Source organism: Miscanthus floridulus, chromosome 18, assembly GCF_019320115.1.
Source record: "Miscanthus floridulus cultivar M001 chromosome 18, ASM1932011v1, whole genome shotgun sequence".
In the NCBI taxonomy this organism is placed as follows: Eukaryota; Viridiplantae; Streptophyta; class Magnoliopsida; order Poales; family Poaceae; genus Miscanthus; species Miscanthus floridulus.
The window spans coordinates 10,912,002-10,931,250 of NC_089597.1; the positions used below are offsets into that span (position 1 = coordinate 10,912,002).

General features: G+C 45.0%; 1 protein-coding gene across 1 annotated transcript; it reads right to left on the reverse strand.

Moving 5' to 3' along the window:
* Nucleotides 1–13,291: 13,291 nt before the first annotated feature.
* LOC136523283 (receptor like protein 21-like) lies at nt 13,292–15,678 on the reverse strand. Its single transcript, XM_066517015.1, has 2 exons — nt 13,906–15,678; nt 13,292–13,812 (listed from the first exon to the last, which is right to left on the reverse strand). Exon 2 carries the CDS (start codon nt 13,778–13,780, stop codon nt 13,292–13,294), a length of 489 nt encoding a protein of 162 aa, XP_066373112.1. The 5' UTR covers nt 13,781–13,812; nt 13,906–15,678.
* Between the last annotated feature and the right edge of the window lie 3,571 nt (nt 15,679–19,249).

The following is a 19,249-nucleotide window of genomic DNA, read 5'->3' on the forward strand; positions in this document are numbered from 1 at the left end:
GAAGGATGCCACCCTTAGGTAGAGCCGATAATATGACCATAATCTAATTCGAGTAGTGGAGGTTGAACTTAACTGATGCAGTCGTACTTGAACTAGATAAGGATCTTTAACTAGCTTATGCTAGAGCTCGCAATGGAGGTCGAACTTAACCAATACAGTCTTACGAACAGAAGTATAAGTCATGACGGTACTTATAGACAAGCCGAAAGTCGACCGGATCGATGCAGCCCTGCTTATTGAAGAACTCGCCGAGATCTACACTACTTCTACTCCTAAGGGTTGGCGTGAAGCCAAAAAAAGTAATTGGTATTGATTGATTGGATGTCTCTATTACAATAGCCGGGGTTTATATTTATACCCTAGGCTAATAAGAGTTCTAAACGAATCATGACTAGATAACAAAAAGAAATATCAAGATATATGGACTCTAATTTCCCTTATATAGAATCCTTGCTGATGAAGCTTCCTTGTTTGATACGTGTCCTTATTTCTTTCATCGTGATATGCACCTGGACGTCGTGTTTCTCCAAATATATTAAATAATATTTTTTGGCTGGCTCATAAATATCCCTTAATTAGGAGTCTTTCTCGCTTTTGACATCATCGGTCGATCTCTTCCTTTCTAGGATAAGCTTACCAAATTTTGGTGTAAGCACATTGGTATTCATTCTTGTGATTGATTGGTTCATTCCTTGACTCGGCGGTATAACCATCTTGCTCTCTCTCTATTTACATTACCATAAACTAGTTGTCAAGCTCTTTAGTGTAGCTAGTCATGAGAGCTTGTTAGTTTGTTTAGTGTGGCTCTTAGTTAGCCTTTGAGAGCACACTAACTTAGTATAGTGACATAGCCATTGTGTGGATAGAGACTATAGAATCTAGAATTGTGGTAGGTGGCTTGTATTTTTAGTAGGCTAGCGCAACACTCGCTTCGCCTCATATTTGTCTAACCGGTTTACTAAGTGTTGTTGTAGAAATTTTTAATAGGCTATTCACCCTTCCTCTAGCTATTAAGACCTTTCAATTACTCTAGCTATTAGTTAGGCCTATTCTAGGGGTAGACTTGTCCCATATACCTTGTGGGCTCCCCCAACATCGCTCCTGGCAAACACTTTAGCATCAAGGGCTTTTTCAACACTTCAGCGACTACAACGACTCACCCACACCATCATCTTCGGCGTGATGGGCCTCACCATTGTCTTCGGCCATTGTAATGACTAACCTTTGACGCCAACATCTAGAGGGGCTTCTCTAACATCTCCGACGCCAACACTGACAACATATCTTCGCCAATATCTTTGAAGGCTGCAATAACTTGCTTCCGCTAAAACTTCTGCACGAGGGGCTTCGCTGACATCTTCGACATCTACACCAACATCACCTTCGTCAACACCTTCAGCACGAGGGTCTTCACCAACATTTTTTATGTCCACAATGACTTGCCTCTACCAACACTTTGGCATGAGGGGCTTTTCTAACATCTTCTGCGCCTCCACCAACACTTCGAAAGAAGGGGATTCCCTATCATCTTTTTGGCCAGTACAACAGCTCAAGAGCCTTTGTCAATACCTTTGGCATCAAAGTTTACGACAACTAGGGCACGGAGTCCTATGCAACAAGAAGGTCCTAGAGGCAAACATCTGCACGCTAAGAAGGTCCCGGAGGCAAAGACCTACACATTGAGCGAAGCTAACAATCCATGTCATAGAAGCGGCCAAGGAAGCCAAAGGACAAATATGAAGATACCAGGGATATCGGCATTGAGACACTTGGAGTTAGTTACTAGCTTCCTGAGTTAGCACTTGTATAGACTAGAGTCATGTGCATGCTCTTTTCTCCATGCCTCGTCTAGTATGAGCATATATTCAGCCTGTTCGGTTGGCTGGTTCGTATCGTTGCTGGTTTGTGAAGAAGTACTGCTGGCTGGTTTGTATGAGAGAAAAATATTGTTCCAGCTGAAAATTTACGATCGTTTACGACAAACCACGACCAAACGAACAGGCTGATTAGGTCATGTTGTACCTTTCATAACTCAATAGTGAGGGGCTACTATTGGGAGAGCCCATGAGGTATATATTTGGGTCAAATCTCCCCCAAGATTAGGCCTAACTAGCAGCTAGAGTAGTGTCACGTGAAATCCAACCCCACCAAGAGGCCATTTGTAGGTAGCCATTGCCTATATATATAAGTGGCCAAGCGCATGAGGGCAAGGGACCTCGCCTTCCACTCATTTTCACTTGTTCAAAACACTAGTGTGTTCCTCTCCGAAGCTCTCTCCTCTCTCCCCCTTCTCTCTTTCTTATTCGAAATCATTAGTTCCAACATATTATTTAACATTAATAAGATCGATCAACATACTATTGTGATCAATATTTAATACTCAACACTTCAATAATTATTTAAAGATTTATTACATCATTCATTAGTTAAAGAATCTAAATGGAGAGACATATATTATAGTTCTATAGACTAAGGAACGAATATCTACCTCAATCAGGATTACTGTGCTAAAAATATATTATGGTAAAACTAAATAGCGGTGTTTAACAAAGCTAAAAAAATGTCATTAGCAGCAATAGTAGAACAATTGGTAATAGCGCAGCGGTAGTTGCTCAGAAAAGCTATAGTGGAGCTATAACTATTATTTAAAACCATAGAACCAAGTGGAGAAATAGGAATGGTGGTAGGCGAACCTGACGACCTTGGCATTGGGGTCGACGGTGGGATCTATGGCGATGATGCAGAGGTCGGCGATGACGAAGTGGCGCCTCCGGTGGGGAGGGCGACGACGCCTAACCCATCGGGTACTCCTGATCACAGTCGTGCTCCGCCTGCTGCTGTCAAAGTTGTGCACGGCGTAGGATGGGCCCATGTCGCATGGGATGGACCTCACGATCGGCGGGCAGCGGATCTGCAAGAGGGTGCGGGCGATGGCGGCGTCGATTATATGGTTGGGGGTAGCTTCTTCTTTGTTGGGCACTTGCTGGAGGTCAGGGACGGATATACTCAGGGGATGGTAGAGCGTGTACCCGATGGTGAAGCCCCCGCCGGCCCCGCGGAGATGTCGTTGCCGGTGGAGAGGATGTGGTTGGAAGGGTTAGGTGAACTGGCTAGTCTTGGCTTAAGCAGGAGGGAAATGGAGAGGGGAGGGTGGGTGGTAGGGAGGGAGGACTATTATAGAGAAGAGACGCAAACAGAGCATAAGGCAAAAGCGCGATGCCGATGCGCTCAGGTCCGACAGCTGAGAGTCACTGACAGGTGGGGCCGCCTATCGTGTGGCCCGCCTGTCGGCCACCGAGGTGCCGTGCCGGGGCGTCTAGTGGGAGGCGCCCCGCGCCACACCCCTGCTCAGGCATGAGAATTTCCAAAATATGAGTTTTACGTCGCTGTGCACCTAAATCTTATTTCTTTCCATAGAAAGGAGGTAAAAAAATCTTCCATGGGACCTCTTAGTTTATAGAGCCTTATATGTACGATTCTCTTTGATTTATGTTTGCAGCTAGAGGTCTAATATATACTCCATTAAAGATCCACAAATTGGCTAACTTTTCTAGATCCTCATATATACTGTATCTTTGTTTTATGCTGCCAGTTACAGCTCTAAAATACCATTCTAGATATTCTTGTGCTAATCTCTTTTTTTTTGGTCTGTTCACAAGGAACTTAGCTATTTGTCAGTAAGCATGTGACTTCCCATCAATTAGTAATTTGTTTATACCAGTCAAACTCTGTTGTTGATGTATTTGTTGTTTAATCATACATTTTACTTTTTCCCAATCTTTAATATTTGGACCGCAATGCTATGTCGTAGTATTGGTTTCGAGGTTCCCTGTGTTACTGACTCTGTTTGGTGTCGTGTGCAGAACTACAACCAGCAGAGGTCGTCTCAGGAGGTCGTGGCCAAAGATCTACACGGCACGGAGTTGAAGTTCCTACATATCTACCGATCGAGGTACGCTGACAGAGTTTATATATATTGACTGAATTAGATTGTCTTGGTGACTCGCTATGGGCTATACGGTTCCCTACATTATGCTTCTTAGGATTCTCTCTGCAAACATGGGTTCCATTTTCTTGGCAGGTTATTCAGGCTTAAGTACCAAATGAGACTCAGTTTAGAAGGTGGGAAGGTGGGCTCCAGTTCTGCTCAGTTGAGACTTTGCAGTTTCAGTAATAATAATTGACAAAATGTTGTCTGTAAGTCTAAGCAAATTCATGAAAATAAATATCTCCAACCTAATCTAAGTGGTCAGGAAAATCAGCTAATACTTCAACAAAAGATCATGCAACTTGCCAACAGCGAAATTGATGTTAGTAATTGTATGAAAGATAAAAGAGAATTGATGATATTGGATTTCGAATAACTATCTTCAAAAATTCGTGGTCCTGAGTTTCTGATAACCTTGCTTGCTACAGGCCAGGCACAAAGGCATCTCTTAACCACTGGATAAACCACATTTGCTAATAATAAGGAGCTCATTTCTGGAGATGAAGATGTATTCCTTTGGTACGCGTTTTGATCATTTTGTCATTATAAAGTTTAACATACTGTGCCTTCCTTTCTGTATACATTTGTTAGGATCGACGATGTGTATGTACCTTTCTGTGTAACCCGTATATCCGGATAGGCTCCTCGCCCTTTCAGTAGATGCACCGCAGCCGGTGCCGTGGTGTAGAAGACGTTCAGCTCCGGCGAGATGAAGTCCAGTGACGCCGGCGGTGTCCTGCAAAGGGAGACGGCGGTGGTTGGGGCACATCCCGTCGCTGGCAGCATCTCTTTAGATCGGTATTAGGGTTTCTCTTTGGGTGGGTGTGGCGGCTCTGGTCAACCTCGTAGTCCGAGCCCTCACCCACACCTTCCTTTTATGTGTGCTGTGCGACAGGGGCCCTCCAACCGAATTAGGGTTGGGCTCCCCCGATCAGGGAGCAGAGATAGGGCCCAATAGGCCGTTGGGCCTATTGGTGGAGATCAACTAACATTCTCCCCCTTGATCTCATTCCATCATTCACTTTCATATCATTTGCTTTTGTTCATTCCATTACAGATTAGCTCATAGAGCATGTCTCATCGTCACGGTCCATTGCCGATAGACTTAACAGCTACAACTCACTACTCTGTTCTGAAATAGATACTTATCTTTGGGCCTTCTTTTGTCCAGGAATATTTTAGGCTTTCCCTTAAACCCAAGCTAGCTACATGTTCTCTGAACACCACGTCCTCTGAACATGTTGGGTGGTAAGCCTTTTGTAAGCGGATCCGCGAACATCCTTTCTGTTCTCATATGCTCAAGACTTATGACTTGATCCTGGACTTATCTTTCACAACATAATACTCTATGTCAATGTGTTTGGCAGCACCACTTGACTTATGTTGTGAGCATATTGTACTGCCAGATTATAATCGCAGTATTACTTTAAGTGGTCCATAGATGTCGTCAACCACCTTCAAACCGGGTATGAACTTCGTTAGTTAGTTCACCTGCCCGTTGCCTCATAACATGCTACAAACCGTCATACATTGTGGACGATATAGTGACAGTTTGCTTTGAGCTTTTCCATGAAATAGCTCCCTTTTGCGAGATGATAGAAAATCCACGTCTGGATATGCATTCACTCTCGCATAATCAGAATCTGAATATCACACTATGTGGAGTGAATCAGATCTTCTATATGTCATCATGAGGCCTTTCGTTCCTTGCAAATAATGCAAGATTTTCTTTATCAATTTTAATGTTCTATTCCAGAGTTCCTCTGGAATCTGCCAAGTAAAACCCGGTAACAAATGCCAAGTCAGGGCGTGTTCATACTTGAGCATGTTGCAAGCTTCCGACAACTAAAGCATATGGAACCACTTTCACTTTATCGATTGAGCTCATATTGGTTCCTGGGGCATTTAAAATCCCCATATCTATCGCCCTTGACTATAGGAGCAGGTGATGGACTATATTTGTGCATACTGAATTTCTTTAAGATCTTTTCCACGTATGCCTTTTGTGACAGTCCTTATACCCTTTTTCTTCTATCTTGGTGAATCTCGATCCCTAGAACGAACGAGGCTTCATCAAGATCTTTCATATCAAGTTTTGAGGACAAAACTTCTTTGTCTCCTATAGTAGACTGACATCACTACTAGCAAGTAAGATATCATCCACATACAGGACAAGGAAGATAAACTTCCCATTCTTAAACTTTGCATAGACACAATTGTCCTCTACATTCTCTTTTAAAACCCAAAATTCTTTATTGACTGATCAAACTTCAAGTACCACTGTCTTGAAGCTTGCTTTAATCCATAAATGGATTTCTTTAGGCGGCATCTCATTCGTTCTTTTCCTTCCATGACAAAACCTTTCGGTTGTGCCATGTAAACATTTTTCTCTAAGTCGCTGTTGAGAAATGCCGTCTTTACATCCACATGATGTAATTCTTAATCGTAATGTGCCACTAATGCCATTATGATTCTAAAGGAAACTTTACATGAGACTAAAGAAAATATCTCATTGTAATCAATCCCTTCTCTTTGCATATAGCCTTTTGCCACAAGTCGTGCTTTATATTTCTCTATATTCCTTTGAGAGCCAAGTTTTGTTCTGTAGACCCATTTACAGCCTACTGTTTTGACTCCTTTAGGAATTATTTCTAAAACCCAAACTTTGTTGACATTCATTGTTTTCATTTCATCTTCCATGGCTTCAAGCCACTTTGATGAATGATCACTTCTCATGGCTTCTTCAAATGAGGTGGGATCATCCTCTATTTGAAATTCCTCAGTGTTGTACACTTCATAATCAGCAGGAATAGCTGATTTTCTAACTCTTTGAGACCTTCTAGGGGCCTCCACATTTGGCACATCTTCTGTTTGAGGCTGTTGTTGCTCCCCCTCATGTGTGACAATTGGTTCTATTGAATCCTGAAGAACAGGTTCCTCATTTTCATTCATTGTTGCCACATGTGGGATAACAACTGGTGCTGGCACCACAGTATCTAGCACTGTCGGTGCAGCTACAGCAGGTAGTGAGAAAATTGGCTCATGAATCATTGGAGTGGGCGCTTGCACCCGCTTCACTTCAAGGTCAATTTCTCGAGCTACCATGCTCCCCCTCATTAATTCGTCCTCTAGGAAGACAGCATGTCTCGTTTCCACAAACTTTGTATGTCTCTCTAGACAGTAGAAACGAAAACCTTTTGACTTTTCTGTGTAGCCAAATAAATGACAACTTACTGTTTTGGGATATAACTTCCCAATGTTTGGGTTAAACACTTTAGCCTCAGCAGGGCTCCCCCCCACACACGCAAGTGGTTAAGTGAGGGTATTCTTTCTGTCCACAACTCATACAGTGTTTTGAGCACCGACTTTCTTAATACTCTATTGAGAATATGAATAGAGGTTTTAACGCCTCCATCCACAGGCTCAACTATAAGGTGGAGTAAATTATTATACTGCCCACCATATCCATCAGGGTACGATCGATTCTTTTAGCTTCTTTATTCTGCTGAGGTTCGCCCGGTATTGAATACTGGGCTACTATACCATTCTTTTAGGGTATGCCGACCGTAGTACTCCACCACGGTCAGACCTGACTGTCTTTAATCTTTAATGTCTTAAATTTATCCAATACATCTTTTCTTTCTTTGATTGGATAAATATAGTCATAATGGGAGTAATCATCTGTGAATGGATCATAACCATCCACACTCTTTACAGGAAACTGACCACAGATGTCTGTGTGAATAATCTATAAAATTCCTGCGCTTCATTTAGCATCTTTCTTTACATACTTTTCTTTTATGCATTCTCTGCATTGTTCTTAATCTGAGAGCTCTAATGGAGGAAGAACATCATTCTTAACTTGTCTTTCTATTCTCCCCCTCGAAATGTGGCCTGAACGATAGTGCCATAATTTCGACAACGCATCGTGAGCTCTCTTATGCCACCATTTCCAGAGTTACACTCTGTCACCAGCTGCTTTATCAGCTGAGTAGCATATGTCTTTGAAGTGTCAGTGAACTGACTCTTTATTCTATCGAGGTACTCGGTGACCGTGTCACACTTTGAGATTTAGCCTATAATTGCAGGTTCAATCATGTTCTTTATCACAGCCAAACTTTTTCTTGTTGGTAGTGATTCATTTCCTATGCCCAAGGAGTCATAGGATATCTTTTTGGGATTCAAAATCCCTCTCTTTAGTTGCCCAAATGGCATCATTCACTTTTGTCTCCCTCACCGGTGTCACAAACTCAGTGGAATACGGTGAGGTGACTACCCAGTCCACCTTAGACAAGATGAGAAAACCAGGTTAAAACTTTTCTTAACATAAAATAACACATCATTTGCATGCCTTGATTCCAACGTTGGTCAAAATCAAAACATACAATTATTCTTATACACTAATTCTATATCACCGTTGGGCAGAAATAGAATTAATGCGTAAATCTTTAACTTCCACAAGTGTTCTTACACACTAATTCTACATCACCGTTGGGCAGAAGTAGAATTAATTCATAAATCATTAAAATTAACATCTGTTCTTATACACTAATTCTACATCACCGTTGGGCAGAAGTAGAATTAATACATAAATCATTAACATTACGATATTGTTATTATCAACGTTGGTCAGAAAATAACAACATCATAATCATGTCAAATCTCTTTTTCTCTCCAATTAAATACTACATTGGTTCAAAATAACTGGAGAATCAACGTTTTCTTTAGCAGCGGAATAACTTTCTTTTTCTCCGATTAAATACCACGTTGGTACAAAATTAATTGGAGAATAAACAATTTCTCTTTAGCAGTGGAAAAACTTCTCCTTTTCTTGAATTTTACCCACAGGGAAAAAAGTATTTTCTATTTCCTTTAATCTATTAATCAATTTCGAGGGAATAAACGTTTTCTGGAAAATCTTTTCTTTTCTCCAGTTAAATATCATGTCGGTTCAAAATCACTGGAGGATGTACTTTTCTTTCGCAGCGGGAAACATATGCTCAATTTCTTGAATTTTACCCATAGGTAAAATCACTTTTCATATTTTCTTTGATATATTTTTTCATTTTCCAGAAATTAGCAATTACTGGAAAAGAAAAAACTGATCTTGATTCTTTCCCTTTTTTTCGGCCCAACCGGTAAAACCAGCTCGGCCCAGCTATTCTCCGTTCGCGCTGCCGCACCCAGGCCGCAACCTGGGCCTGGGCCGGCAAAGCGACTCGGCCGCGCGCGCCCGCTTGGGCCGCATCGCTGGCCCGTTCCATCTCGGCCGTCCGATGGAGATCGACGGCTGCGCGTCGATTTCGCGCGAACAAAACCACGGCCGCGTCCTCTGACTGGAAACCCTAGGCCATTCAAAGTCTCTGCTTCTCTCTCTTCTTTCTCTCTCAGCGCCGCTCTCTCCTCTCTCTACCTTGCTCTCTCTTCTCAGCCGAGCAGAACCGAGCCAGACGAGAGCGAGTGGTGGAGCGAGGCGGGCATCCATGGCACCGCCGCCGGCCCCCTCGCCGGCGTGCACGCTCCCCAGCGGGTGAGCGCGCTGCCGTCGAGCGGCCTGGCCACGGTGACCCCTTTGCCGAGCCCGGCGAGCAGCAGCACCGGTTCGGCGGTCTTTCTTCTCCCGCGCCGGCGAAAGGTTTTCGCGACGCCCGGCGAGGTTCTTTCTTTTCCCGTTCTTCCCCGTCTCCTTCTCTCTTCATACCGACGCACAGGAATTAGGGTTAGGGTTTGGGAATGGGGTTTTCACTGTTTTCTTTTCGCTTGTTCATCCGAATGGGATTAGGGTTAGGGTTTCAGTGTCCCGACCCCTGTTCTTTTCCCCTTCCCCTTTCGGATTTGGATGCTTTTCTTTGTTTGACCGATTGGGGTTAGCCCTTTCTCCATGCGAGTTAGGGTTAGGTCTTAGGGTTCTTGAGATCTCTTTTCCCCTTTCTTTTCTCTGACATCCGAATGGTTCTAGGGTTCGATTCTGTTTTCTTTTATGTCTTTTCTTTCTTTTGATTCGACCGATTTGGTTTTCCTTTTTGGAGTTCATCCGAATCGGGATCTAGGGTTAGGGTTAGTTTTCTGACCCTTCTTTTTCTCTTTGTTCTTTTCTGTTTTCCTTTCTTTTCTTTGATTTCTTTTTCTCTTTTGGATTTAGGGTTCGGCTTTGTTCATCTCAAGGCCGAAACCTTTTCTTTCTTTTCATCCATTCTTTAACCCAGTTAGGGTTAGAGTTCAAGTGCCGATGGCCCTTCCTTTTCTACGATCCGAATGGATCTTGTTTACTTTTCTTATTCTTCTCTGATCCGAACACGGATCTGTTCTTTCCTTTACTTTTGCCGTGCGCCGTCGAACGGTGCGGCTCCTTTCCCCCACGCGCGGTGGCGGTGATGACCGGTAGACCGTGAGCCGGTCTCTCTTTCTTTTGCTTTTACCCGGTTAGGGTTAGGGATACACAGAGGTAACCTGCTCTGGTACCATTGTTAGGATCGACGATGTGTATGTACCTTTCTGTGTAACCCGTATATCCGGATAGGCTCCTCGCCCTTTCAGTAGATGCACCGCAGCCGGTGCCACGGTGTAGAAGACGTTCAGCTCCGGCGAGATGAAGTCCAGTGACGCCGGCGGTGTCCTGCAGAGGGAGACGGCGGTGGTTGGGGCGCATCCCGTCGCTGGCAGCATCTCTTTAGATCGGTATTAGGGTTTCTCTTTGGGTGGGTGTGGCGGCTCCGGTCAACCTCGTAGTCCGAGCCCTCACCCCCACCTTCCTTTTATGTGTGCTGTGCGACAGGGGCCCTCCAACCGAATTAGGGTTGGGCTCCCCCGATCAGGGAGCAGAGATAGGGCCCAATAGGCCGTTGGGCCTATTGGTGGAGATCAACTAACAACATTTTCATCCTTTTCCACAGCTGAAGATGGAGTGCTTTGGCTACGAGTGCCTACAAAGACAGTTATCCACATCTGCTACAACCCCAGGTAATATAGTGCTTTTCTGCCTGTGTTTCTACTACAACATGTTTCTTTTGAATTTTGAGTGGTTGCAGAGCTTCCAGGGTTTGTTGCTCAAGTCAACGTGTTAGCAACTGAGATTACAAGATTAGCTGACCGTATCACCTCTACGTCAAAGGAAACATATGATTCAGTGGCCTCAGTACCCCATATAAAATATGTACGTAACTCTTTATGCCCCTGCAATTTACTAATTGCACTGTTTTGTGGGATGTGTCATTTACAGAAACCCATATAGGGCTTTGGGCTTGTAATTTGATCTATAGTCTTCTATAATTATAATAGTCGGACAACAATATAGTTATACGGAAGTATACATATGTTTGCAGCATGCTGGTTCTTAGAAAACTAAAGTTTACAGTGAATATATACAAGTCTCAGATCTGGACAATTTTCTAACAGTTGCATGCTGTATTGTGTAGGTCAGTTTTGCAGATGTCACATCATTGCCACAACTAGATGCACTGCAACCTCCTCTGGTTCAACCCTCTGTTCTTCCAGGATGTTCGCAAGGCAAGTACAGAGGCATAAAGGCTATTGGATTCATATTTTATGTTACGCAGGTGCAATGAACTGGTAACATACAGTACAAAACTATGCAAATAGCTTTTAGCTTCGTATCTATGTTACTCTTATTACTCATATTATTTACTTGGTCTGCTGAGCATCTATGAAATAATCTCAGTAACCCATCCATCACCACGCTGCTTATTCTTCAAATCTGTGCCTGCATGCGCGCGCGATGGTGCGCGCCCTGCACTAGTGATGGAACAGCTGCAATCGTGTGCCCACTACGGTCAAAAATCGAAACTAGGAGCTACTCCCTCCATCCCAAAATAAGGGCCAGTTTGGCACCGCTCCTGCGTGCTCTGGCTCTGGCACTGTTCACGCACTGTAGCCGGAGCCGCAAGAGCGGCAAGAACGAGCTCCGCCGGCTTCGTGAACAGTGCCCAGTGAACAGTGAGACGAAAAAGTAGGAGAGAGAAAACAGCTTCAATGAACAGCGTTGCTACAATATAGGAGAGAGAAAAACGGTTTCATGAACAGTACCAGTGTCGATGGAAGCCGGAGCCGAAACAAACGAGTCCTAAGTGACGTTCTCGTTTCTCGAGAAACGACTGCCGGCAATTATATATTAAAATATATAAATATTTATGCTAAGTAATTAGTATCATCGAAAAGATCTTTTTGTCTAGTTTTTTAACAAATTTATTTGAAGATGTAAATATTGCACGTATTTTCTACAAATCGAATCAAACTTGTGGCACGAAAACCCAAAATGTTGTTTATTTTGGGACAGAGGTTGTAGCGTGATGCCACGAATCGCGCACCGTCTTGAGTCCCTTCAGAACAGCTGGCTCCGGCTGCAACTGTGACTGCACCAGCACAAGAAACACTGCTGCACAGGTTTTTGTTTGCAGCTGCAGCGGCAAGGAGCCGAAGCAAACAGACCCACAGTTGTTAGCGAGATGTCATGCAGTATGCTCGTAGGGAGCCAAGTAACTCACAGTCTATGAATCTCTAGCCCTCTCTTTTTTTACTATGTGCAAAAATTAAACTTGATACATCCATATCGCATCCATATATGTACTCATATACACATATTAAGATGCAAACTCAGACTAGATAAATTCATATGAAAATAACAAATTTAAGTGTATGAGCACTAGAAGACAAGATTTCTAGATTTTGTCTTGTAATGCACATGTAAGTATGTAACTGAATATTGTTATTTTTATATGAATCTTTCCGGTTTGAGTTTGCATCACAACTTTATATGTGACTACATATATGGATGCACTATGGAGATACAAGTTTTTTTTTAATGACCGGAGTACGATTTTTGAAATAGTCGGACAGAGATGGTTGTGCAAAACTGCAAATACTACAGGTACTGCCATTACTGTATTTCTGAAGCTGTGAGAGCTTGAACATTGCAGGTTGGTACAAAAGCTCACGGTGGTGCACACGACTTTATACAGGAAAGAAAAAGAAAATTGGCAGCGTCTTCAGGTCTCTGCCGGTTATCTGTTTCATGATATCGACAGAAACAAGATCACGCACAAAAAGCACATTCACTTAAAAGTGTCTTTTTTTTAGACTACTTGTCGACGATTCGTCTTATTCAAAAATTTTATGTAAATATTATTTATTTTGTTAGGACTTATTTTATCATTAGAGATACTTTAGTAATGATTTATTTATTTTATCATTTATATAAAAAATTTGAATAAGACGAACGATCAAACAAGAAGTCTAAAATAAAAGTAAAAAAACGACACTTTCAATGGGACGAGGGAGTATGAATGGTTAGAGTTTCAGTAATACATGCCGCCCATAGGGATGGCAAAACATGAACCCAACAGTGACCCAAAACGACGAGACGAACGAGGCAGCACTGACCGCGTAGAGCACCGCGTCCGCCGCCTCGTCTCCGCTGTGCTGCGACGGCGGCGAAGAAGCATCCGGCGGCTCTGAACCTGCCGCGCACTCGCTTCCTCGTGACGCCTCCTCAAGGTCCCTGTTCCCGACGTAGCTCGTCGCATCGAACGAGCCGAGCTGGCCGGTGTCCGGCACGCACCCTGACAAGTTGTTGTACGACACGGAGAACACGGCCAGCGACGACAGCCGGGAGAGCTGCGACGGTATGGCCCCGCTCAGCTGATTGTGGGACAGGTCCAAGCTCTCGATGTCGCTCATGTTCGCGAGGGCCGCCGGGATCAGGCCGTCCAGGGAGTTGTGGGACAGGTTGAAGTCCTTCAGATGGCTCAGGTCAGGTGGCCCAGCTCCTGCCAGCATGTTTTTTTATGGAACTGGAGGGGCAGGAGCCCCTACAGGAAAACTTTATTAGAACAAACATTCAGGAAAATACAGGGAAGTAGCTCAAGAGACAAAGAAAGAATCAAAAGAAGATAGCTAGTTACACCAGATTTTGTGTCCATTTTTGTTCAAAAGAAATGGAGTTCCTTGACTTGACTCTGTGCACCAATAACAAAATCTCTTTGAGGAAGAAGCCGGACAGCATGTTCCCGGAGAAGTCGAAGCCGGAGAAGAAATCGATGAAGTTCCGCCGTTAAGTGTAGAGGTTCCACTTGGTGCCGAACCGGAATCCCCTCTGCTCGTAGCAGCTGGTGTACCTGAAGCCTGGGTACTGAAAACCATGCACGGCCACAGATGAGGTTCCAGTAGGACAGACCAGATGTTTTCCCTTGGAATGGAAGGTCCCCGATGCATGATGGCAGTGATCCTGATAGTCGGTTATGCGACAGATCGATTACCCTCACGCACTGTAGTTGGCAAATAGTCTGAGGAATTTGCCCTTCAAACTTTATTCGTGCCCAGGGAAAGGAAAGGTACCCAACCTCGTCTAGAGTCTGCACCCAGTCGATGCTTCCAGTGAACTGGTTGTAACTGAGATCCAAAGCTGTGACAGTAGCATTATATTGCTGAAGAAACTACCTATATGACACGTGTTTCATTAAGTAGAAGTAGAGTTACGGTTAGTTACATCTTCCAAGAGTAATCCATAGATTACCGCGGAAGGGAGGAACTAACACGAAACACAGATAAAAGTTCCTTGTAGACTAATTTACATGGTTGCTTTGCGACGAGTTAGCAAGGACTAACTGCAGCAGGCTTCGGAGATGATGGCGATAACCTGCTAGAATCAATAGACTGGCCTCCACAACGATGGAGCCGAACACCGCAGCCGACGACTTTGCAACCATATCAAACGTCCTGGAGTTGCTCTCGTTCGTTCCATAACACTCCCAACCAGCGATGAAGATCATCGAATCGAAGCCCCCGCCTTGAAACTTTGGCGACACGCTTCCGCGACATTATCCAACCAATCCCTCATCTCATTAGCGACCGCTACAGGTACATCAGCCATCTTTTTTTTTTTTTGGAATGGTACATCAGCCATCTTAATTAGTTTCATGTATTTGTATCATGGAGCAGCGACACACGCGCGCGTTGAGACCACGCACGTTCGAAATGAAGATATGTTCGTTTTTCATGTTGAAACATGCTTAGCGACCAGATCACCAGTCCGACGGTGAAGTTAACATACCTCCTCCCAGGTCGACCTTGAACAGAGCACGGATCCAGTGCAGCCCTTTTGGATGAGCCAAGAGGCTCCTTGAATGTCTGGTTGAACGCCGCCTCCATGTCAAGGTCGACAGCCGGTGTATGGCTCGGAGTCGCAGGTACCCACTTGGAAGTGAGCACCTTCCGTGCCTGCAACGTACGTGGCGTTTGGAGCCCTGGAAGCACACTTGGCCGCCAGCCGGCCGCTACGGCGGATCGAAGCCGAGCATGGTGAACGACGAGTCCTCCGCCTGGGCTGCGCCCTGAGGATGGGAGTCTTGATAGGAGCAGCGACCCGCCTGGCCAACTCGCAGGCAAGGGCCGACGGCGAGGTGGGGAGAGGAGTCCCGACCTGGGAAGCTGGAGGAGAGGGCGTCCGAACTTCAGAGCCCTCGCTCGGTTGGCTCGCAACCGGAGGAGGAGGCCCACCCGTGAGTTCGATCTCCAAGGACTCCATGATAGCCCCGTCGAGCAGAGCAGGCCAGCCAGGTCCGGCGCCCTGAGTCAAAGAAGGCCATCGTGCGCTCCACAGCCCCAAATAGAGTGAGTATGACCATCAGCAAGTATGGAGCCCAGCAAACCATCAGTAGATTCGCAGACATGTTCAAGAGAAGGAACGACAACGCCCGTCAAGCCGCACATGCTTTGGTCTTTTTCGCCAATTAAACTGTTGCTGCCAAGATTCAAGGTCCACAGATTCAGATTGGGAAGGGACCATAGCAAAACATCGAGTAGTTTACCGGATAATTTGTTGCTATGGAAACCCATTGTTCCTGCGTCTACAAAACTCCCCGTTAGATATCGGGGCAGCTCTCCTTCCAAGTTGTTACCGTCAAGGTATATTTCCCACTGCACCTGATTGACAGATGCCTCTTCCCACCAAGTATAGGGCCACCGAGTTTGTTATTTGAGACCTTCAGAGTTTTCAGTACGGGGTGGTCAGCGAACAGGCAGCTAGACAACTCTCCTCGCAGGTTATTATTTGATAGGTCTAAGTACTCCATGCATGTTGCTTATGTTGCACAAATCCGGCGGTATTTCCCCGGAGATAGTGTTGCCAGAGAAATCTAGGAATGTCGCGTTTGGAAAAATTGAGCTGATGTTGGCCGGCAGACGTCCTGAAATACGGTTCTAAGGGACAGGCTAATTGCTAGGAGACTCGTTTGGGTATAGGTTATCTGGTCCAGCGATCCAGATAGCAAGTTATTTCCCAAATTCATATAAAGAAGTACTGGCTGTTGTGCAAACAACCAACTTGGAAAGCTGCCTGGCAAGCTACTATTTGATAAATCAAGGGTCTCTATTCCCTCTGTCCTATAATATAGTGCATTCTAGAAATTTTAAAATAAATTAAGAGAGAACATAAAAGACGCATGTACCTTCATTTTATTTCCTAATCAGACACTATCATCAACTTGATTTATGGTGATTGGTTGATAAATGGAAAATATTTAATGCAAAACTGGTTTTTGTCCTCTAGAATGCATTATATTTTAGGACAACTTTTGAATGCTATAATGCACTATATTACGGGACGGAGGGAGTAGATGATTCTGTTCGGCTGAGGCTGAAACGATCGTATACGATCGTGGATTATTACTGTTGACTGGTTTAGTGTGAGAGAAAAATACTGTTCTGGCTGAAAATTTACGATCGTTTACGACCAAGCGAACAGGACGGTGTGCGTAGAAACTGCGCTTCGGTAAAAATACTCTTGTCAACGTCACAAACAGACAGCAGGAGCTCTTTTAGCTGAAATGGAGGTTTCCAGACACCAACTGCCATATGAACATTTCTTGAAAAAATGTATCTTTTCTAGATTTGCCATGTTTCTAAGCCGGTCCTTGCTGCAATATAGAGCCCTTCTTTCCCATCTGTCTGCATAGCCGTAGACGTGGCCTGCACACGGAAGATCACCGCGCACCTGTGCCGGCGGCGGCAGCGACAACTTGCCCCACGTCGTTCGGAGGACCACCTCGGCGGCAGGGAGGTGGCACAGTACAGACCCCTTGTTGCTTAGCCACCTACTCGTTGGTCCGCCACCGCCACCCATGATACTTCCTCGCCCTCGACCCGTCTTATGTACCGCCTTGCAATGTCATCATCGCCGGCATCGCCATTGTGCCTATAGAACAATAGGGCGACCAGATGGCCGCTAGATTGTGCCTGCCATCAGCGGCGCGGGCGAGATCGTCGAGGCATGGGCGGGGGTTGTGCTTTTCTATGAAAATGGTTTGTATCCCAGTGAGGAACCAAGCCTCCGGGTTGCCGACTTGGGTCAGGCTTGCAAGGAGGGCTTCGTAGTCGACGGGGTCATCCCACGTTCTTCTGCGTCTGAACCGATCCAGTGCCTGACGCTAACCGATGACGAGGTCACTGCAGATACGGTGCATGGATGAGCAGGTTACCCATAGGCTGTGGAGGTTGTGCATGGGCCGCACTGAGGTCGCAGCAAGGTGGCCCACGATCACAATTTGCACCTCAGTAGGGAGCGCTGTCAGCGACATGATTGTCGCGTGGATCGAGCTATGGCGTGTCGACGGCGGTGAGCCGGAGGGCTAGAGAGGCGGCGGAGGCCGCTGGCGGGGGCAACAGTAGGAGTCAAACAATGGGAGTGTGGTTAGGCTTTGTACACACAGAGACACCAGGGCTGGAACAGGCTTCTGACGCAAGCGCACCACGCTCATCATTACTAGTATTGGAGCAATGAATATTTTGGTCGGGTCGGACCTTGTGTCATCCGGTGAACTAAACAGTGTAGTCCTATCCATGCAGTCGCAGGCTCGCAGTAGCCGAGGGGCAGCAGCTAGCTAGAGATGGCCACATTACATGGTTTCATAGGTTCGGATCGTCTGCACTCCCTCGGCTGTGTTTGAAGCTGCCACTTTAGGATTCATGCTTGTAGCCACAGACGGTGCAGCTTCTGTTTGTAGCACAGTCGATCAGGCAAAAGTTCTACTCATAGCTGTACAAGAGTTATATGTCCGGCCCGTTCAAATTTACGCTGCTCGGACTATTAGGTGAGCATACGGTTTACAAGAAACAGGTAAACGTCATTTCGTCTAATATACTAGAGGGACGTGGTCGGGGAAAAGTTGTGGTCCATAGTTGTAGAGTACACATCCCTGGTATAGTAACTAGTTGTCATTTGTAAACATCATTTCAGTTATAATAAATGTCAATCGAGATCCTCAAACCAGCATGGAATGCAATAATAAGTTCATACAAATAGTACAGTTTGATATGAAGCACGTTACCTTAATCTAGATCCTCAAACCAGCACGGAACGCGGTTGGAAAAATGTAAACGGGTGAGGGAAGGGGGGAGCTAGAAGGTAGGCGATTGGTTCAATACACGCTATCGGATGAGGGAAGGGGGGCGCTCCTTTCATATAGACCTTGCACGGCTGACGAGAGTGAAGCGAATGTGGCAGGAAAGCTAGACACAAGAAGTGAATCGAGAAAAAGAGCTTTTGACCACCATGACACGCTTGACACGTGAATGCCTGGTGCAGTTGTGATAGGTCTTTTCTATACTTATTTCACTGCAATCCAAGCAGTCACAACAGTCGAGGGGCAGACTGATTGCTATGACACTTTATACTATCCTACGAGATCAAATACACAGCAGGCTGTCTTTCTCCCGTTCGTAGTAAAAGTCAACATCTATGGCTCATCTGTTCTGCATTAGATCGAGGCGAGACTTGTCAGATGAACTCCTCGTTGTATGGTTCTTTCAAGTTCAACAAATTTTATCAAAGAAAATTTCAACATCTATACACCCACGTCCTCCGATCAGAAAGGGCGAACACCGTTAGTATATTACAGATCAGAAAGAGAACCCGAAAGAAATCTGTAGGCAAAAGCAACCAGCAGGGGCTAGAAGCAAGTTACCAAATAACCAAAGGAATTGAGCTACACCACGCTCAACAGAGTTTAACAGACCTAATACGAAGTTTAACAAAAGTTAACACAAACATGCATGCAAATAATTAAGACTTCACATACGGTTGTCCCACAAACCAAACCTAGTCATGACTTACTACTGATATGTCCCACAGATCAACAGTCGAGGCGGGTCATGCAGGATCTCATCCACGTCCACCTTCGCTAAGACGGCATTGGCGGCCGGCTCGACGCGCTTGAACAGATCATCAATATAATCTTCATCTTCCGGTGC